The sequence below is a fragment of the Thermobia domestica genome, chromosome 11, assembly GCF_964235325.1.
Source record: "Thermobia domestica chromosome 11, izTheDome1.hap1.1, whole genome shotgun sequence".
Classification (NCBI taxonomy): Eukaryota; Metazoa; Arthropoda; class Insecta; order Zygentoma; family Lepismatidae; genus Thermobia; species Thermobia domestica.
In genome coordinates, this window is record NC_137464.1 from 52743104 (window position 1) to 52766663 (window position 23560).

A 23560-nucleotide genomic window follows, 5' to 3' on the forward strand; every position below is an offset into this window, starting at 1 on the left:
TCGTTTTAACTTTTTCATCACAGTTTTTGAACCAAGAAACGTTCACTTCATGGCGTTGTATACTATGTTTAAATTTTTTAATCATAATTTTCATTTAGCCTATGTGTAAAAAAATCCCAAGTATAATTTATAGTTTCAAGTTTTCAGCAAACTTCTTAACACAATAACTACATATTATTTTAAAAATTAACTGCAACAACAAAATAGGTTAGGGTGGTTTAGGTTAGGATAACTTAATTTTCACACACTGAGAAAAAATTACGGGTAAAAAGTACGTAAATTCAAGTGATTTTTAGGACCTTTCGTAAGAATGACTTTCCAACATTACCAAGAATGTTAATTGTTCTTGTCCGTTCTACGTATATTTTCTCCTTACTTTTCCAGATAAAAATGATGACGTCAGAACTTAATAAAGATATGACGTCATAGTTAATAACAGTAATAATGGAGCGACACCATTACCGGTCATGTTAAAACTCAAGTGGAATGGAAAAATTACAAAACAGGAATGTTATATTTCCAGGTGTTGCTAGACATTTATCGAGGCAAACGTGGAAAAATCACATGAAGGAATGGTGGAAACTCCGTCCGTGACTGCATTTAAATCTGTATGTGGAGTCTTAAGCACTGTATAGTCCAGTTAAATCTGCATTCACTACTGTGAAAATGCCATGACGAAAGGATACGAATACATGCTTTGACTGTATTGTTGTCCTTATGCATGGACTTTATTACCATAGTATAATGAAAAGCTTGCAATCAGTCAGGGACGAAATTAATGAAATTAAGACTAAAACCCAATCCCGCAATGTCTTTTCCCATGTGTATAAAGACAATTTCTCCAAGCAGCGTAGTAAAGCTTGCAGTAATTACTGCACAAAAGTACTGATAGAATGTAAACTCCACTACATAGGACTGAAATATACTCCTTCGGAATGAATAATTGTACGTACGCATTTTGAAGAAATTATATTAGTTACTGATCATTTGGATAAGTAGTACATCCACTATAGTTCATGTAACAGGAATTCCTGCAAATCATACGTATACTACGGACTTTATGCCATAAAAATTGGTGCTGGAAACATTGCATCTAGGAAATGTATACTTACAGTACGTACAAAATGCATGTTTTCAGGACAAAAAATCCAGGTTCTCCTGATGAGATAAAATTACATAACATGCAATAAGTAATTACTTCCGAACTTTGTGACATACCTTCATGCAAATATGTGCCTTCTGACCATGGAAAAATAAATAATTTCATGGAAATATCTCTGTATTGTAATGTAGTCACGTACTTCCTACTATTCTTTATACGTGTTACAACATTGCTTTCCATACTGAAGTTAGTGAGTGCAGGATGCTTCAAAACCTTTGAATCATTGAACTGCTTGGAAACCATCAATAATGCCTTGAATATTGTGCAGGTTAATGACACTATTTAGTTCGGAGGGTAACCTTTTCTTCAAAGGAAATATGCTTACTTTTAAAGCGGTGTCAAGGATTTACAAAGAATTTTGAGGAACATTGTAAAAACTCTTTACTGTAGTTAAAAAGAATGTTTGTAAGTATTCTGGTCTTTTGACAAGCTACCGGTGCTTTGTGTCACATAATTAAGCATTGTATGCACCTGGTTCAAGTTATACATACATTTTCAATGCAAATGTGTGACTTCAAGCAGAATCAGCTTTTCAGATACATACAATGTTTAATAATGTTATTTAAAGTACTGGTAGCTAGTCAAAAGGATTTGGCATACTTGCAAATATTCCTTCTAACTACCCAATAAAAAAAACGATTTTCATCAATGTTTCTCAAAACTCTTTACCAATTAAAGCACCCCGTCGAACAACGTTATATGTTACATTTTAGTGCTTTCGAGAAAAACTTCCCGTTCTTTTATGCAGGTACGTTTATTTGACGCTCTTTTGCTTCTATTGCTCCGATAAACGTCGCTATGTGCTGATTTTATTTTATTTTTACCAATTTTCTCCTGAAATATACCACTTTTTTTTTATCGAAAACTAAAATGTAACGTGTGTCATTGTTCGGCGGGATGCTTCAATTTTTGACATTGCTATGAAAGTAAATATATTTTCTTTGAAGAAGAAAGTTAATTTAAAGAGTCAATATAACATACACAATAATTCGACATCATTGAGGTTTACAAAACAGCTTGATGATTTAAGAGTTTTACAATCCTGTACACATTAGGTTAAGTATGGAATGTAATATTGCAATGTAGAAATGAAGAATAGAAGGAAGTACGTGGATGTAATGGAGTTATTTCCATGAAGGAAATTGTTTGCCATGGCAAAAGTACACATATTTACATGAAATATAGTCACAAAATCTTGAAGTAATTACAGCACATAATGTAAATTTATCTTATCAGCACCTGCTTTTCTGTACTCAAAACATATAGTCCTGTTCAACAGGTGATAATCGGACGGTGCAATATCCGGGGAGTATGTCGGATGCAACAATGTTTCCCATCCAAGACGAAGAATCGTGTTCCTGGTCATCCTAGCCACGTGGGGCTTAGCGTTGTCCGTGTAACGGGAGAACATCTTTCGCAATTCAGAACTGCTAGCTCCACATTTTTAACTTTTTCTTAAACACGGCTTAACAGCTAACAGTACACAGTTGCATTGATGATCTGACCAGCTGATAGCAGTTCCCGATGCACGATTCCACGAGAAGTTCACCAAAAACACAGAAGGATCTTCTGGTGTAGTGCTGGTATCGGCTGTTTGGAACCGATTCATGGGATGCTAACTAATGATGATAGCACCATCGAGCTTCGTACATGACACACTTCTCACCATGTGTCAACACCCTGTCCAAAAATGGCTCCTTCCTCAGAGGAGACAGCAAAGAAACACAGGTGTCTGCTCGCGTTGCCTTCTGGCATGGAGTAAAATCATGTGGACCCATCGACCCAACTTGTAGTACTTCCCAAGTTGATGGAGATGCTGCTGAATGGTTTCTCCACTCACACTGAATTGTAGTCCCAGTTCCTCACATGTCTGGCCACTGTTCTCCTCAATTTCTGCCTGAAGATCTTCATTTTGTACGTGTGTTGGACGTCAGGCAAGTGGTGCATTCTCGAGTGTTTCGCCATCGTTTTTAAACTTGTTAAACCATTGCTGCACTACCCGCGTAGTCACGACATCCTCACCAAAAGCCTGACATATTTTCTGCTTCGCTACGCATACGTTTGACCCCAGTTTGAACTTGCACATCATACATGCCTTCATTGCGCTCTATAGTGGTCCCATGTTCATTCTGTCCTTACGCAAGTTTACGGTGTAACTGAACTGCCACAACTAGCTGGTATCTTGGACATATCTACACCAATAACTGACCTTCGCATTATCTCTATTCGCATTCAACTAACGGTCTGTGGGCCAATTGAACACATCTCCACAAAAAGGGACAAAGCTTTCTTGGTTACCTTTATAGTTAACTGCTTTTGTACTATATGTAAATAGAAAATATATACATTTGAGTTTCATTTAAAAGAGTAATTTATATGTCACTTCAATGCTTTATTTGCAATATATATATATATATATATATATATATATATATATATATATATATATATATATATATATATATATATATATATATACATACAGTAGACAAGTATAGCTCGCATTAACCAGGAAACATATGTAACTTAATCTAAATGTATTAACCAGCCAAAACTGAACACTTCTGTTGCTAACCATATTAAATGGATGTCAATTTAGTCTGCACAGTAAATAGAAATAAAAATTGAATAAGCTAGTGGTTTCCATATGTCTGTAAATGAAAGAACACATGTGCAGCATATAATTTACTGGTGTTTTTTTTAAATAAAATTGTTTGAGATTATTTATTTCGTAATGGAATTTAGCATTACCATGTCATATCTGCTTTTACAAAGAAAATTACGACTCCTTACACACATATATATTTCATGTTTACCCTTCTTCCCTTGGGACATCTTCTGATAGAACAACAATACACTTGTATGGTCTTAAGTTCTGATTTAACATTATTGCACATTCGTCTTAAACAATATTCTGAAACTAGTACAATTTACTCACATTTACACTGAAATGATCATACTCACTAGATATATTTAATTTTGAATACAGTGAATAAACTACATACACAAGTAAATAATAAAAAGCCACTTTTAGTAAAATTAAGGTTACTGCGTTTCAATGTAGTAGTAAGTACATAAAGAGCTACTGGGAACTACAGAAACTGGGAGCTTTGGTTGTTGTTGTGGGTGAGGACATAACCTCAGTTACATGATCCTATGTGGTCGTTGAGAACACTTTATACAAACCCAATTCATTACAAGGTGCTGTTGACACATGTTTGAAAATTGTTCATGCTCTTAGTGCTAGGTATCCTGAGGAGTCAGAAAGTCTGGTTGTTAGTGTAAAGGGGATTTTATGGCATTCAAATAGTTCATGATAAAATGACTCAAGGTGTTCGGTGTCTCTTGTCTGATTTAGGCGTAAGTGAACCACAATAAAGATACATAATATTTACCTGTTTCGCATGTAAAAAGAATTTCAATCATCCGTCTGACATACAATAGCATACAAGAAATGTGTGCAAAAATATGGAAAGAAATTTAGTGTTTCCTTGTATATATGAGGGTTGTTACAGGTATTTTTCATACAATATATCATTGTAAAACATATATCAAACGTTCACACGGATGTCCAAAATTATTGTCGCATGTCTATAAATATGTTGTTCTAGAAATATAATTTGATAACGTATTTCTTATAATGTTAGTATATGTATCGGCAAAGACATGTATGTGGCAAATTTCATGTGAAAAGAGTAGTAAATAAGAACTACAAAATGAAAATAAATCTTTCTTGTCCATTTAGCAACATTTTATTTTACTCATTATAATTTTCGTATTTTTAATTCTTTTCCCATAAAATTTACCACAAATATACATTTCCCGATTATACACATAGTATCAGTATTAAAAGTACTCTGAGAAATCATTATCAAACTATATTCTTACAAGAAGACAGTTATAGATATGCGACAATAATTTTGGACATGAGTATACATAAAAATGGAAAGCAATGTAGTAGTAGTAGTGCATTTTAGCAGACAGTGATGCAGCTGTACTGCAGTCAAGTGGTAATCTGTCACAGGCTCTTGTAGAGGAAAATAGTCAAATTGTCTCAAGCAATACAGTACAAAATGTAGGGAAAGGATCATATGAATAAATTCATTTCTAAACTGTAAGCACATACAACGTTCACATGTACAAGTTGTGGTTGATGGCATGAAATCCTTATTTAGTCACAATGTTAAGAGGTCTTTACAAGCAATGATTTTACAGCACGCAGGTGTAGAAGAGTTGCTTCATAACTTTCAGTTAGCTCTTGATGAACTTCCCTTAATATAACTTCTAAACAAATTACAAACGTTTACAATATTTTGAGGTATTAGGCACATACATTAGTCCGCAGGAAGTTTTAGTTGGGGAACGCATGGAAAGAAGACATACGGTTTGTGGTAGCAGCATAGAATCTGTTTCCTGTGTTATGCAATTGATTCCATTGCGAGTATTATTAGCCGTGTCGGATTTTCTTCTAACTCATGCTAAATTAAACCTTGAAGAGTTACATAGTAGGCCATTGTTCTTTTCTCCTTTCGCAAGAATAGCCTTTCCATCCAATATAGTAAGAACCTGCAAGCAAGGAAAATATTATGAACAAGGATGCCCATGAAACCGCAGATAAAACAAAACGAAAACAAATATATTTCATAACTTGCATCTCCATTTGAAAACCTAATCATAGCAAGATTTTAGAAATTATACACTGACCACCTCACATTTTCTGATTTATAAGCGTATTATTTTTATCTTTTTATTTCACTATAGTTTGCATTTTCCTTTTACATTGTAAAGTGAACCTTCAAAACTTTTAATGAAATATAAATGTAGTGCAAATGTAGAGAATGAAAATGAATTAACAGTAAAAACAAGGTATAATTTCCCTCAAGGTTTCTTACACGAGTCCTCCAACTGGAAGTGTTACCTAAAATTACCTAAACTGAAGAGAATGTACATGGGGAAAACATGAGCATGAATATCTGATTATAATAGAGTGACTAATCACAAAGGCAAAATCACAATCAGGGTCATTTGGGGAGAGTTTGTCAACAGGAAAAAGTCCCTGTATTTTCCATTTTTCCACATTAATAGTACAATACAAGAAGTGATTCGACAAAACATTTCTTAAATAGCAGCAAGGGACAAAAGTAGTATCTGAAAATTAAAAAAAAAAATGTACTTTTACCCCGATTCTTTACCAACTGTTTATTTCATTTATAGTAAACGAGGTTTCACAGAAAATTACTGTAGATATTTTTATGTTTAGATTAAATTACCATAAACGAAAACAAAATTCTGTAGTAAATTAGCCCCAAATTGTTGTAGTATAAGGACCATTTCGTATAGCTATTACATACAGAACTCATTAACTTTATTCTCAACCCTCATATATACATCTGGAATTTCTAAGTAGTTCGGTTGTTCACGCAACAACCCAGATTTTCAGCAAGCATGCTTCATCGTCAGGTGGATCGACGCAACACTACAGCTGGTGGATTTCACTACACAGATTTTCATTCCAGTGTTACAGCAACCACGTTTTCTTCTTTTCTCTCATGTTCACAATAATCTCAACCAACTAGCTATAACAATATGTTTCGTATTTTATCCAGGTGCCCGACGTATTTGTAAACGTAAGAAAAAAACTATACCGTAGTTCGTGTAAACCTTATGAAATCCACCTGTTGTAGTATTTCATGGATCCACCTGACGACGAAGCACGCTTGGCTTTGAAACCTGGGTAGTGGCATGAAGTAACAGTGTAACTACTTGCAAATTCCAGCTGTATACAGAATGGGGTAAGCATAAAATGTTTGGTTATCGAAATGAGTGCAATTTAAAAAAATGCTTAAGAAACTGAAATACCCTTTCCTTTATGATCTCCATGGTAAAAATGAATGTGAAATCCTTCTTCTAAATCTTTAAAATTCACATTATACACATGCTACCAAAATGTATTATACTCTACTTATAAAATCATATTTATGATTTCTTTGTATCAAGAAGGAACATGGATTGATAAATACAATATACAACCTAACATGTACGGAAAATTGTCATTTGGACATAAATCCACATTCACACAGAAGACGCATGCAAACAACTTTAAAAAGGTTACATTCACAAAGCCATATTGATGTATTTCCCTTGAGCGATGATTGCTTCATTCAGTCCCATAAACATTCAAGATTAAAAACCTGTAGACATTAATTCCATTACACCAAAACTTACATGATTTCCCTCTGATTCGCTGTGCCTGATTTGCTTTTCGTCTTCCACTGATTGAGTGCAAGATGTTGGACTGGAATTAGAAGCAAGAGACTGAATGTCAGAAGTATTTTGTCTGCTTTCTTCCTGCTGGTGTTCCTCTCGTAAATCTGCAGATGTTCCAGGAGTTTCTTCTAATCTATCTCTCTCTATTGCATTGAATGTTGATTTCCTTCCTTCACACCAAGAACTGTTTACAAACGATGTTGGCGTTGCTAAGTCAAGAAGCAACCTATCTGCTTCTTCCTGCAACTGAGTACAAACCTTAAAATGACTCACAAGAAGCATGAGTATTTAATAAACATGTGAATGTCATTTGCTAAAACACTACAAAGGACGTGACCTATTTCTTAAGTACTACGTAACACAAGAAGGAAACAAAAATGTGAGCAAATATATACTTGTGTGAAAGGAGGTACTATAATTCTACCTATTGGAGTCCCGAGTTCGATCCCAGCCCCCGCCAAGTGAACTTTGTGCTGAACAAACACCATGTGCGTGGGTTTTCTCGGGGTTCTCCCGTTTCCTCCCACTTTCTTCATTCCACCATTTCATTCATTACTCATCATCACCGTCTCCTTTAGCCTAACCGGCATAACCGTGGGACGTAAAACTCAAAGATTTCATTTTTTTCATTTTATAATTCTACCTACTTGTCAATTTTCATAATGCAGCTCATACCAGGTACCACGGAAGGATCATTTTGCTGATACGAACGCATCTGATCAGCATTAGCAATGGCCAATGCAGATATGGATGCTTGCAATACTGATGGATGTTTGTGGAAAACTGAAGTGTGGACAGTGATAGAGTCTGTTTGGCCAATCCATCAATGGTTTATATCCATATCTAGTGGTAAACATGGATCGTCAAATCAATAATATCGGTGTCGATAGCTAAGATTTCAAGAAGTATCAGAATACCTAACTTCAAAGCTATATTGTATCAGTTAAAACACACAATTTACCAATACTAGTCCAAAATATTTCCTTTTTTTAAAGAGATCAATACACTTTTACACTCTCCTAACATTTATTGCAACTAGTAACCCTTTGCAATATAATGCAAGACCAATGCTAAAGACACTCTTGGCAACAGTATGACACTATTAACATTTAATAGTATTTAAAAAAGGGAAAGAGGAAGATCATTACATCTCTGAAAAGTAATAGAGAGAAATGATTGTCTCAAATGAGCTAATTATAATATCTCTCTCTTCTTCACAAGTTTACAGTCTTTCATTTCCTACGGAAGCAATGCCCTTATGAATCGCAAGAAGAATTAGATCATCAGCTTGCCAGTTTTTGTGTAACAACTTAAAGCAACTGTTATGTGAAATTTATCAGCGTAGGAGTACAGGAATTGGATTGGCTAATAGCAACATTCAATGCTGTTGGTATGGGCAAAATTAAGGTTAAATGGTATTAGCTGGGCTTCAATGCCGGCATACAGGCACATTATTGCTATTGATCTATCACCAATTCTAAGGATGTATAGTTTTGTACACTTCACATCTAACAGCTATTAGAAACATTTGTGGACGTTGACACAAGAGAGCACACAGTCTATGAATTTCGTAACATGAATGTGAAAGAGGAATTAAAAATTTGTTTTGGTTTGTATGTCTGCCTGAAGAAAGAAAAAAAATCACATTTTATTTATACTTATAACTTTTGTGTGTAACATGCATGATCACAAATAATGGTGTTCACAGATTGCGCATTGAATTGAGCAAAATGCCTTCATCTTGAAAGAAGTCTGTCATACCTACTGTGTAGTTGAAACAGGTCACATCTACTTCCCGACTTCCATGTTAACGAGTCTATTTCTACTTTACAATACGTGAACTACTGACAAATATAACATGAGGATTCCACTTATGATGTGTAGGTGACACACAAGAATAACCTACCCTCCTGTTTTCAATTGCTTTCTGAAGATCCTGTTTCCAAGATTTCCAGTTAACCTTGAATTTTACTCTTGGCCCTGCCTGAGGTATTAGCTGTTCGATGTCTCTATCCTCTAAGTGTTGAAGTGCAAAAATATCTACACCATTCTCTGGAAAAGAAAGATACTTAACCTCTTAAAGCACTGTTCAGGTTGTTCCTGACCGTCATTCTCTGCTAACCATGCACCTATTTGTGAGAAGCATCTTACATTATGATATTTGTCCTACACAAATGCAGAATGAGCAAATGTTATCATAATATTAACATTTTATACACCGCAATGGAGGTGGTGAAATGGTAATGCAAAATATGACATTAACTGAAGAAATGTAACACCATAATGAAATTTATGGAATGGAAATAAAAATGTAACTTCATTCCACATTACATCAAAATAAACTCTGCAGTTCATTACTAAAAATAATAACCTATATTCTCGTGAACAAAAGAATTCATACAATGATAAACTTGCTTAGAGTTTTATTTATACGTTTCAATACTTCTAAGATTGTTGTGAGTAGGTAGGGTGCTTTCATGCGATGAAAAACTTTGGCATATATACACAGGATTGTGCCTAGTAAAGTAACAATGTCATCTTTTTCCTTGTGTATTTTTATCTCAGCAATATGATTTGTTATATTCTGTATTTTTTCCACTAACGAAAGTCGAATCAAAAGATAATCTTATAGAGCCCTTTTTACGTGTTGGCCCAATCTGCGAAACTATGCTTAAGAAAGGTACAAATCAAGGAACATACGTTGAGGAAGACGACACTGCCTTAATGCATATGCTGAGGATCTTTACAGCATGACAACAGACAACTTCTGCTTCCTTTTGTTGATTAACGTTACCATCCACTGTATGCGGAGCTTTGTGTTTATCAACTTGAAATACCTTCTTTTTAATGAGAGGGGTATTAAACCTAGCGTAACCTACTCACTTTTGCTACATTTTTCCTGTTTATTGAGAGTGCTCACCATAGCAAAATTACACTACCGCAAACTTTAGAGTTTTTTCTGCCATATCTTCGAATCAAAAAAAAAAAAAAAAAAATCAAAAAGCAAAGATTCAAATCACTAGATAATCTGATTTTGCATGTGATACCCTACCATAATTCATGTATTTGCTTGTGGTGTGCTGCTATTTACAGAACCTGCAAAAAATGCTAAATTTACAGACAGTTGCAAATCGAAAGCTGATAGATGAGTCATAATAACAATATCACGTGAAAATTAATATTGCCTAGTGCAGTACTTCTTTGCTTTTTGAATATTTTTATTTGTTTTGAAAATATTACAGACAAATTCTAAAATTATCGGTAGTTTAATTTCGTTGTGGTGAAGACCCTTAAGGTTTGGAGTGCCGGTATATGAGCGGAATCAACCCACAATTAATACTGACAGAGAGCGGTGGCAAGCACGCGTTAACCAAGCATTGTCAACGCCTCTGGGCGCGTTAACGCTGGCTGATTGGAGCAATGGCTATAACACTGGATGGACTATATGAGCGTTAATAACGCTGCAGCGTTAGTGCTGAGGATCTCAATTTTCTTAGCAAATAAATAAATTGAACTTTTGTAATGATTTACTAAAAATATGTTGCTTAATCAGTCCCCGATTTACGTATAAAAGCAAAACGAGCTACGGCTTATAATCGCATTATCTTGCCCCCATTCCCCCCCAAAAGTTATACGTATGCGAACTTCCTTCTATATAAGTAAAAATTTATGTGCCAGTTCGCCATAACAACAACAATCATCTTTATCAAAACAATTTTTAATGTTTAGGTAATAGCCTCCAATACCTAAGCTGGGGGTTTGATTGGAGAATCACGCTTACATTCAGATCTCCCCCCTTGCACGCAATGTTCAAACTCTTAAGAGACTAGGTTGCATGTCATGCTGAATGCTTGGAACAATAGTTCAAAATTTCAAAGTCAGACGCACTCACCAATCCAAAAATGATGATTGCCAGTGTCACTTACAAGTTATGAGCCTCCCCCCTCCCGCCCGCTGGACACGCCTAACATACTATCTATGTTAACTAAGAGACATAATTCAATTCTTCCCCTTCCCTTCCTTCTTCCCGACCCTTTAGTTTTGGGGACAAAGTGCATGAAACTTAAGAGGCATCTTTCTCGCGACATTAAACTATCGCTAAATTTACGATTTTTCGCAAGTATCTTGTAATTTAATGACATTAACCAAAAACTACAGTATATACAGGGATATGTACACTGTTATTTTGCATAAGATAGCATTCGTACGACTTTTTCACCCACTTTCATTTGAAAGATAATAGAAATATCGCGCATTTTTCTAATAGCTTTCAAACGAAAGTGCGTAGAAAAGTCGTACGATTGGTATCTGATGCAAACTAACAGTGCCTACACTTCCCGGTATATAGTTGTTGGTTAATATGATTTATATACAGTATAAGTGCGAAAAATCGTAGATTTTGTGGTAGTTTAATTTTGCGCGAAAGAGGCCTATTAAATAGGTCTATGCCTATATATTTATTCTTGTTCCAATGCACAAATACTAATTTACACACGTAATATCTATACATACCTGCAGTGCGCGAATTAGATAATATATATTGGAAGGGATAAAATTAGGCCAGCAGGACGTAAAATCTGAAGGTGCAATAGTTCAAAATGAGACAATAATACCTTACTCACCACAAACATACACATAAATGAGATATGACATATGTAATAAATAAGAGATTTATTAATTCAATACATCTACTGACAAGAACTATGTATATAGCTCATTCGTGGCTAAGTGGTTAGCGTTCGCGCCTTTGACGTGGGAGACCCGGGTTTGATTCCCGGCGGCAGCTCATGTGGTTCGGATTCCACGTTAAATAGTAGGTCTCGTCTCATATAGCCTCGCTGCTGAAAGGGACGTTAAAGTCAACTAAACTCAATAACTGTGTATATATTGTTTGACATGCACACACTACATCTAACCTTTCTGAATGTATTTAAATGTTGTACTCACTCTCGTACTCATACCTTTCTAAGGTTTATTTACTTAATTTGGCCCGAGTGGTAGCCATGATCACAAGCATATGTTAATTTTTCCGCTTATATTGAAATCTACACACAGCCTTGCAAAAGAAAACCTACGTCAGTATTATGAAAACCACTAAAATTATCAATTAAACCGGACTAACCTTTTTTCTTTTCTTTTTAATACGTACTAGCCTATCATACGAGAAATGGATTGTTGCTCCCCGATTTCTGGCATCAAGATCAAATCGAATGAAAAATATTTAAAAAACCCTTAATTTAAATTTCGATTTTGCGCTTCTATTTCCTGCTAGTGCTGCGCTTTTTTTTTTTTTTTTTTTCAATATCGATTCCGTGACAGAACTCAGAAATCATCACACAATTACTTTACTGTTAGGTTACAGCTGAGTTGATTCACCATGTGCTACGTTACACGCTAAATACATACATAAACACTACATTGAACTTTTCCAGAGAGCATTATTAGCTTGGACAGCAAACTGTGCTTATACAGACACGGAGAATCAGTTGTATTAGCAAATATTGAAACAAATCTTATGCGCTTACTCATCTTCACTAACGTGTCTGCTCACTACGGACGTATCCTTAGCATCTACGTTAACATATAGCCACGAGAGAATATATAACTCAGATTTTGAGTACAGTTTCAAAAGTTCATTTCCGTAAACTATGAAAGGTAGTGATGTCCAGGCAATAATAATCCACTTAAGTTCTATTAAGTCCACTTGTTCTATTTATTGGAAATTATGAATAGTATGCAAACTTGCAAACTATACTGAAATACAACAAAAATTAAAACAAGATGATAATCGATACAAATATAGAGGATGAATATGACCTCCCGCCTTCGCCGAGTATGATGGAAGAAACTATTTGTTTACTTCTTCTTGGCCAACTTCTAAGAGCATTTATAAAATCATATGCGTCTTTGTTATACGCAATTAATATATTCAAATTCACGAACGACGAAACTGAAGGGCGTGGGAATACGTTTCCAAGAAATAACTGTAGCCATAATAATATAGTTCAACTAAGCAACGGTAGAAATAGTCCGGAAATCAGAAATGACCAAAACTGAATGGTTTACATCGCTCATTTCGAAATACGGCTAGCAGATTAAACTTACAAGAAATGACCAAAAACAGTGAAATTTGGCGTTATACTAAGCGTTGTTTGGGGGGGGGGAAGCGAGCATCCCTGGTAGGGATACTTTAGTTGATTTCTTTCGGAGCGAAACGTGATTGAGGGGGAAATTTCCCCTCATCCGCCCGGTAATGGTGGAATGAAGAAAGTATTCTGTGTGTGTGTATGCTCTTCCACTATCCTTGTTTATGCGTATATCCGCATCGCTGATGCGCCTGGTCCCTACGGGTGCACTCCTCGCTACCGCTCGGCATCCCTGCTACGCTCCTTGCCTGACCCGGTTAGATAGCCTTTGTGCTTTTTAGTGGCCACCTACCACAAGTTGGTTCATGTTTTATCCCCTGTACTTTTTGTCATACATCAACATTATATTTATACTGAGCAGCAGGGTTGGCTGTTTAAACCATTTAAAAAAAAACAACTGTTTTAAGCCAAAAAACGAAAAATGTTCGTAAAAGTGTAACTATTCGTAAAATCTTGATGAACACACATTTGTGAACACAAGTGGAAATCTTGATGAATACAAGTGTGTGTATCACTTTTCACTTCCATATATTATTCGTACTATATTCAGACTTAAATTCCCCATTCTTTACTCAAAGAGATTATATTACAAAAGCAACTTTTTTATGTAACTTTATGGATGTTTCTTTTGTGATTTTTTTATAGTTTGTTACTATTGTTATGCAACCAAAGGAAAATTCTAAACATTCTTTTCGTTTTAATAATGTTTACTATTGATAAAATACATCGAAATGCCGTACTTTTGGGGGAGGGAGCTCACACAAACCCACGAGAGGCAATTATTGAAATAACAAGAATCTTTGGTAACTATTTATGTATAAATGGGTCAGAGCCAAAGTGGACTCAAATAATTCGTATCTTTATTCACTTTTCTTACTCATATGCAAAGTAAGTCGTTATATTTCTTTAACTTGGCTAATAAAAGTCGTAGTGAACTGACTTGGACTAAATTAGTTCTTCTGTACTCTGTAGTACTTTGACATTGTCCATATGTAATTATGTATAATGGTTGCACTTGTGCAATTGTTTATCTTTTTGTCCTTCTGTCCTACTGACTCTTGACAATTATATTAACAAATATGTAAAGACCAGTTAACGTATTTTTATCAGGAGTCCGTCGTGACTCGGCAGACGTATCGCATTTTTGGCCAATTAGTCCCGGTTTCGAGTTCAAATGGAAGACAATTCCTCTTGGATGTAAGCCGAGAAGCGGTTTGGATTCCGCTTTAAGCTTATGTGACCCCTTACAGTATAACCCGGTCGTTGCATACTAACACCAAGGCGAAACAAGCTTATTCTGTCCATATGTGATATAAATATATAGAGCAAATTATTTAAAGCAAAAAAACCTGTTTTTTTTTTTTGTTTTTTCAATAAAATGCATGGTCTTTGCCAACCCTACTAAGCACTCCTGAAGCCAATTTGCAAGTAGTAATGGAGGTCCTTTAGTGCATACTGTATTAAAAGAAATAAGAAGCTCTAACCTAACCTGAAAATGTAAGAAATATATCAAAATTTGGTAGAACTGTCTGTTCGACTAATGCCCCAAAATCTTATCGGAAGTGACAAGTACGTAAAGTATAAGACGTACGGGTAGCGGCGTACGCAGAGGGTGGGTCCTGACCCCCCCCCCCGAAATCCAGACTTTTTTGTAAATGTAGTCTGCTTTTAGGGGCAATTTTAGAAATTCTCATATAATTTAGCTTCAAATTGTATTTGGACCCCCGAAACGCTTTAGACCCCTCCCGAAACAAATTCCTGCGTACGGGAAGGTTCTAAACCACAGGCCCCTCTATATAGATTAGTAGCTAAGATGGATCCTTTCTGTACCAAAATTTTAATATTTAATTTATATAGTATTGCTGAGCGAGCGCCAGCGAGTGAAGGCGGGTTAGAGTCCCGCAGGGCACGTTGTTTTCTATCTTTATCACTCCTAAATTGGAAGGGGGACCTGTGTTCTAGAACCTTCCCATTTAGCTGTAACAAAGACCGAACACAACGTGCCCTGCGTGGCTCTTAATCCGCCTTCAGTCGCTTACGCTCGCTTGGCAATACCATTTGAATTAAATATTAAACTTTGTTACAGAAACGAATCAACCTACGTACTAATTTATATGGGGGGATCTGTGTACTACAAGGCATATATATCTTTTTAATAATGGTAAAATGAGAAGCTCTTAATGTACTGCTAAGAGCAGTATTTACATTAGTAATACTTGTTGCCTAAACAGATTTAGAAGTTACTTCATAGGAAAGCCAGTTACTAAAGCAGGAACCTACATGACTTGCAATGAATTAGAATGTTACATCACATGCATTCTAACATAAGTGCAACCGACATACTTGCATGTTTTTACAAAAACTAATATTCATGCGTACACAAAAATTCTCAAGCTTTTATGTAATTTCTAGATCGTTACAAAATATTAATTACTTACAAGCAGGATGGATTGTCTTCTGCTGTCATGCTGATTGATTCAGGTTTTCTTATTTCTAATGCTAATTACCTACCCTTAAAAATGGTAACGTAATTGTTTAGTTTCCAAGTATTAAGCAAATCGTCGACATAAGCATCCATATTTTGAAAAGAAATAACAACATTTTCACACGAAAAATGGAGGCCCCCGGCTTTTGCCATACAGTATGGAATTGTGGGTAATGGAAATTTTGAGCTTCTTTCTTTGCAACGTTTATATCAAGAACAATGCGTTACTGTCTGTATTGTAATGTTAAAGTAACATGACAGTACAGACTTTAATACCAAACAACTGTATGATTACACAGAGTTAGAGGACTTTTTTCCATTACTTACTGTAAATTACTCATTACTAAATGTATTTTTATCAATTTTCTGGGATATATAACATTATAATGACTTTCTATCATTCCTTTACGTACTTTTTTGTCCTGCTTTCCGAGTGAAAGATCAGTTGTACGTAGAAATTGTACGTAATCGTGTTTCCGTTACACTAATAGTAATGATAAAACAATTTGTCTCCTTACATAATGTCTGTATAGAACGGATTTCTTTGCTCTTTGCAGTGTAGAATGGGTAGGTCTCATTATCATGACAAAATTTCATTCCTGACGTGAAGTTTGCACTTTACTACGAACATTTTCACATTATTGAGTTTCTTTTAACATTATAATGTAAAAAATGCATTACAAGGAAAATTTGTTCTTCTTCCTGCGATATTTTCCTTACTCATGTCAGAAAACCTGTACTGGATAGGATAGCCTGTAATATTTTCATTCCTGAAAGACATTTATCTCTCTTGAATGACGTCACATTTTCTTTCCAGTCTGGAATGTACTCTTAACATTACAGAACTGAAAACCTTCCTGTCGTTACGTACATTTATTGCGTACTACAGATTTTTCATAAAAGACAAAATGCAGCATGTTGTATTTCCACTTCGCCACATGGTAAATTAACATTATAATGGTTTCAAGTCCAAATTTACGTAATGTAAGTACGGAATTACGAAAAAATCAACTTTACATGTCTTTACTGTTAAATTTTCTATGAAAATTTTTCTCAGTGCAGCAGATCCTTGTAATACATCTAGTGCAAGATACAATAACATAAGAACCATACGTATGGGTGCTGCACAAGGTTAAGACAGAAAATCATGCAACTCAGGAACCAAGGAACATGAAAAGAAAGGGAAGTAGGACCTTATATATAGTCTATTACAAAAATTCATTACTTGTGTAAACAAATCTTATACTTGATACTGGTATGTGTTTGTGTAAAATTAAATTGGCAGAAGGAAATTATTTACGTGCTCAACTTGTATCCCAATATATCGGCACGTTCGTATCATTAGATTAAGAAGGTAGTGTTTTGTTTTTTTTTAGCCAAAAAGTATAATGCAATTCGGAAGCAGACACCAATTACATAAAACGTAAAATGTTTACGATTTGCTACCGAAGTAGACACAAGATTAGGTTAGGCAGGCACTAATTGTACACAATGTAAAATTTTCACAATTTGGTACTATTCCAGATTAAGCATACATGTCTGAATTCATTAATTATGACTTCTTTTGGTCCGGAAATGGATCTTGTAAATTGTTTCGGCCTATGTTTAGCAGAACGGGTCCAGCTCTTTTCTCTTAAAAAATGTTACAATTTTGGTAATTTCTGTTCACATTCGGTTAGTTTAGGATAGGTTAGGTTAGTTTAGTTTGTGTTATATTAGTGTAGAGGTCCTGTATAATTTTCAAAAAAATGATAGAATTTCGCTTATTTCTACTAATATTAGGTTAGTTTAGGTTTGTTTACGTTATGTTACGTCTAAGTACTTGCATCATTCATTTCTCCTGTAAATTTTGTGTTTTTTCGTGCTTCTGGAACCCTTGTATTAAATATACTCTATTGTTTCTTATGGAGAGAATTACATTCATATGTATAGATTAACTTTAGGGGGACTTAAATATTATGTGACATATCTTGTGCAGACGTGCTGTAAAAACGACAGTTCAAAAATCAATTTGTGTTAGATGGCCTTTAAAAAACACCGCTCTGTAGCACGGGGCTAAGTCGGAAGGGAGCAGGCGCGTCAGTGACGGTTGGTAGTTTGTGAAGCCTTGCCTTGCTCCATTCTCTTGTATGTCATATATACGCTGCTCGTCTTGAGTGTCATTTACCATTGTGATATTCCTCGTTTTTCATGAAATTTTCAGCAGAGATACAGGGACCTTCACAGAATACACCTGTGTAGGAGTAATGTTACGGAAATTATATGGGGCGGACATAAAGGCCTATTGGGTTGTCCATATCTCCGCGCCTGGTTATTTCCGCAGCATGTCTCCTGCACATGTGTATTGTACAAAGGTTCATGTACTCAAAAACCGGTCTCACTTCCATTGTTCATATATTCGCCCTGGTCATTTCTGTAGCATGACTTCTACGCAGAAGTAGAATTTCATTTTGAAGTATGAAATAAAACGACAGTAACCTAACCTAACTACTAACATCACACTTATTTTCCTTCTCCAAACTGGTCATGGCCTTTCTTCCACCTTTAAAATCCGCTAACACGCTCATTTGATTTTCAAGTATTAACTGGAAATGTTTAGGTTAGGTTTTATTTCTGTTGTTAATAAGTTTATTACACAAAGTGTGTCGATTTTGGTTTTAGTTTCAAACTGTATTGTTTTCTCGTTTCAGGTTTCCGAAAGTAATATTTCTGAGACAAATTTTTCCATTACTGGGAGACGATTTAGAAAATATTATTTTGCGGGAACGTTCACTACCAGCAATTCTGAAAGTACTCACGATTTTAAGATTCTATGTGAATGGGAACTATCAGGTAGGCGCTATTTTCTTTGAAGCACATAACACATGGATTTAAAAATGTAGTTTGCCATTTTCACTATGTTTTCTTCAATATTGAGTAATATTTTATTGCTCAATATTACCAGTAGTAAAATCATGTTTCTCTTTCATTATTTTCAGACCATATTATTATACAGGGTGTATCAAAAAGATTCATCCAATTTGGCAAGTCTGTATTTCTGAAACTAATAAACATATACAAATAGTTTTTATTTTGCATGACAGTGAAACTCAAAAAGTTTTTATTGCACCTGTTCATAGGTGTGCCCCCATAAGATGCACGGCATATGAACATGCAGTATTCAAATTCGTCCCAAACTCCAGCTAGCATGTCTTCAGTTACAGCTTCCACAGCTGCCGTTATGCGATGTCGCAGTTCATTCAATGTGCTTGGTAACGAAGGCACATAAACGGAGTCTTTTATAAACCCCCACAAGAAATAATCACATCCAGTAAGGTCAGGTGACCTTAGAGGCCAGTAATGTAACGCTGCATCATTTGGTCCAGTGCGACCGATCCATCGTTGAGGAATCTTTCGATTTAAAAATCCCCGCACTTTCCCATGCCAGTATGGCGGTGCCCCATCCTGTTGGTAGATGAAATCATTCGAATCAGTCTCAAACTGTGGCAAAAGATAGTACTCAAACATATAAATGTAGGTTATCCCCGTCACAGTGTTCTCGGCAAAGAAAAATGGACCGTACACCTTTTTTCCGGGAAACTGCACAAAACACAGTAACTTTTGGCGAGTCCCTCTCATGTTTTACAACTTCATGTGGGTGTTCCGTTCCCTACATTCGCACATTATGGCGGTCCACATTTCCATTTAAATGGCATGTTGCATCGTCACTAAACACTAGGCGTTGAACAAAACTGTCGTCCTCTGCAATCTTGCCAAGAATGAAATTACAAAACTCCATACGTCGTTCTTTTGTCACCTTTACAAAGAGCTTGCAGTAGCTGAATTCTGTATGATTTCATGAGTAAACGACGGCGCAACACACGCCAGACGGGTGTTGAGGGCATGTTGAGCTGTCCTTCACGACGAACGGATTTCTGCGGACTGCGTGTAAAACATTGACGGACGCGCTCCACGTCTGCGTCGGGCACTCGAGGAAGTCCCGATGATTTTCCCTTACATAAACAACCTGTTGTTCGGAATTGTTCATGCCATCATCTAATGCTCTGTGCAGTAGGAGGATCCACACCATGCTTAGTACGAAAGTCACGCTGAACAGTTTATCACTGACTTGCACTCCGCAAAACGTAGTACACAAAACGCTTTCTGTTGTCCAGATGCCATTTTAACCAGAACCGTAGTGGGCGTCCACTCAAGCACACTGCTACTACCTAGCGGAAACCATATACAACTAGAGATGTTCCTCTTTCCAACCAGTACGTTGTTCACTCACATCTCTGAAAAGACAAAATATATATTATATTTTAAAACCGGATGATTCTTTTTGATACACGCTGTATACTGGGTTACACTTCGTATAATAGAAAATATAAAGCTTTGTAGTTCCCAATAAAATGTTACAACACCAAACACACGATGCAATTTCGATTATTTAATGGTGTTGAACATTTCACAGCAAAATTTTGTCACATAAACAGTAGGTACCAGCGATTATGTGATTATATTTTAATGGCGAATTATACAAAAAGGGTTTATGTTGTTATCTTTGTCTTATTTTTTCTAATAATCAATATTTTAAACTTTTCCACAATTGCTCTTTTCCTTTCTGTAAAGTTTTGCAGCTAGAAACCACGATTCAGTGCTAGATATCAAAGTTTATCTCTGATGAATCAACCGCATAATTCGCAATACTGTTTCTTAATATGAAAGTCACTTTCGTCATTAATTTATATCATACTTTTAGAACATAGCACAGAACAAAAATAACAGATTAAATAAATTTATTCATGGTTCAATGATTTTCAACAAGATAAAGAACTATACAAGTTGTTAAACAAAAGAATATACACGTAGGTATTTCTTCCTACTCTCCCATTGTATCTTCATAATTGATAATTGATAAAATTATGTAGGTGAGTCTTAGCTACAGCATTTGATGCAAAATAACATAATCTAAGAAACTTAGTTATAATTTTCATTTTCTGATTAATTTAATTTATTTTACAGATAATAAACAAAAAACTGTAAATTAGAGTTGTTAAACTTAACGGCAATGAGGCTGCTCCAAAAGGGATTTTATTATAAATTTCTTTTACCATTTTCCATCTATTCATCCCTACAATCCCTAATTATAGGTAGCGTTGTTTCTCACGGGAAAGGTGCATCTGAATCATTTTCAGTTTTATCATCTGAATAAATTTTGAAGTTGCTAAATTCGCAAAGATGATTCCAAAAAGAATATTCTTGATTTTTTAAAATGTAACGTGTTTCTGTGCTTGTTTTACAGATACACATTGAAGATAACCAATTTCATGAGCCACCCAACAATTTGCCAGATTGTGAGGAAAGTATTATCAGTCTTTGCTCGTCGCCTGATATATGTGATTGATTCCCCATTCCTGATTGTTTGAGGACAGTTCAAGTTCAATTTCATCAAATGGCTAGTTTTCCTAAGTTGTAGGATATATTGACTGTAGCTATATTCCAAAAAGAAATCCTCGCAGGAAAAGCAGTGAAACATTTAGAATCAGGAAATGCATCTTTAGTGTTAATGTACAAGTGGTGAGTGGCCCAAATAAAATGGACAACAGAAAATATTACTTAAGAAATATTGAAAATGGTTAGCTGTTCTTGCACAGAGACCAACACGTTTAGAACAGAGGAGTGTCCATGTGTATGTGTCACACAAAGGCTTCAATATATTGATGCTTGTGCGTGCGTATTATGTGAAAAACAGGAACGTTCTCTGTCACCGGATGGATCCACCTCGTAACAACGATTCTTCTAATGACTGATCAGTTTGTATTCCTAATTTGACTGTAGTCTTTATTCCGACTTCATCTCTGTGCATTCATACTATGATAACTATTTTGAAAGTAAGCATAGCGCAAACATCTGTGATATTGCACCGCCAAATATTCTAACAAACAATGTGAAGTTTTAATATCGGTTATTGATTACTATATTCTTAAGAAATTTACCACAGTAAATAAACTTCTTTCAGTTATTTGTAACTATTTGTTGTTCGAAATATTATGTTTTATAACTTCACGCAGAGCAAACATTATCGTACAAATCATTGCTACTCACAATGTCCATGTTTGGCTATTCGGCGTCCATATCGTTTTTTTTTATTATTTATTTATTTTTTTTTTTTTTAGTGATTGTCAGACGTTTTCATAGGACGGTAATATATATGTTCAATACCTTTTCAATATTGTTTTCACTGCAATCAATTGTAAAATCTATTCTTTTTAAAAAAGGCAAAGTAGGCTTAATTGTAACTAAACGTCACAAACTTTAACATCTTGTTCTACTGTATGCGGCAAAACAAACAGTACTGAAATCACATAGTTGAAATTTATTTATTTATTGTACAACATAATGAAACATAAGAAAGGTTGGCAAATGGATATCAACTAAAGGTTACTCAATACATATTGTAAAGGAATCGTTCCTGTATATCATGTGTTCAAAATGTTGGACATTATGTCGCACATATTCTTCATAGAGGTCCTGTAGATCGATGAACATGTTAGTGAACACGGTTTGCTAGAATGACAAAAAATGGACGAATCTTTTCTCTTAACTCCGGTATAGTGGTAGGAAGTTATCTGTTACGAAAATTGCTTCTTTCAGCATGCCCGTATGTAGGCATCTCGAGTCATGAGGTGAGGGGAGTGGGAAGGATATGGAAAATCCGTTCCACAGGAAATCAAGCGATGTCGAAACTCTTTGTGAGCAGAAGGGTAAGTGACTCACTTGCAGTGTGGACCTTCCTTTAAATCTAAGAAACTAAATAAGGTAGAGTGTCTCGGTGCAGTAATTCCTCTCCTAAATAGCTCATACAAAATAAAACAAAATAAAAAAACTGCACATCTCGGAGAGCGGGTATATTATTGCATATTTCTGCATTTAATGTTCAAAACTTTCCTTTTTTTTCAAAGCAAATTCACAGCGTTTAATATTGTGTATAGCAGCTCCTTAATGTGTTTTTAATTCAGTCCTCTGATTTTGTGTTCGAATCGTTAATTTATGAAACAAAAACTACAGAGACAAAGCTTTTTCAAGAGAGCAAAATAATTTTAAAAAGAATCATTCTTTTTATCAGAATAATGATCTGAAACTCATAACTAACTTTCTGACAAAAACGTAGTTACGTTCTTTCATAAATAAAAGATAGGTTTCTATATGAACGTGCCTGAATATTCTCCCGAAGACGGTTCATTCCATTTAATTGAAAAATCACCTAAATGTGGTCTCTGAAGTTAACGTTGTTCCATAAATAAACGATTCAAATGCTGAATTAATAAAACATTTCACGTAGAGGGCTATTGTACACAACATTAAACGCTATAAAATCTGCCTTAATACGTAGTAAGTTTTGAACATTAAATGCATAACAGGCAGTAATATGCGCCCCCGTGCTAAATATTGAAAGTTTTGAGGACTGAATCCGTGGACTTACTGGAAGAATTACTGTACCGACAGGCGCGTAATATG

The 23560-nt window shown here is 35.3% G+C and overlaps 1 protein-coding gene across 1 annotated transcript; it reads right to left on the bottom strand.

Annotated features, from left to right (window-relative positions):
- Window positions 1–3650: 3650 nt before the first annotated feature.
- Window positions 3651–16203, bottom strand: LOC145664071 (uncharacterized). The gene is made up of 4 exons (XM_081730412.1): window positions 16087–16203; window positions 9336–9481; window positions 7388–7675; window positions 3651–5728 (listed from the first exon to the last, which is right to left on the bottom strand). The coding sequence occupies exons 1-4, from the start codon at window positions 16151–16153 to the stop codon at window positions 5636–5638; spliced, it is 594 nt and encodes a 197-aa protein (XP_081586538.1). The 5' UTR covers window positions 16154–16203; the 3' UTR covers window positions 3651–5635.
- Between the last annotated feature and the right edge of the window lie 7357 nt (window positions 16204–23560).

Excerpts from the sequence above, each read along its gene's own strand:
- LOC145664071 (XM_081730412.1), bottom strand. The coding sequence starts at position 16,153 with ATGGATGCTTATGTCGACGATTTGCTTAATACTTGGAAACTAAACAAT. Across the intron at positions 9,482-16,086 it reads TTACGTTACCATTTTTAAGG|AGAATGGTGTAGATATTTTT; the intron begins GTAGGTAATTAG and ends TTTCTTTTCCAG. Across the intron at positions 7,676-9,335 it reads AAGCAATTGAAAACAGGAGG|TTGCAGGAAGAAGCAGATAG; the intron begins GTAGGTTATTCT and ends GTTTGTACTCAG.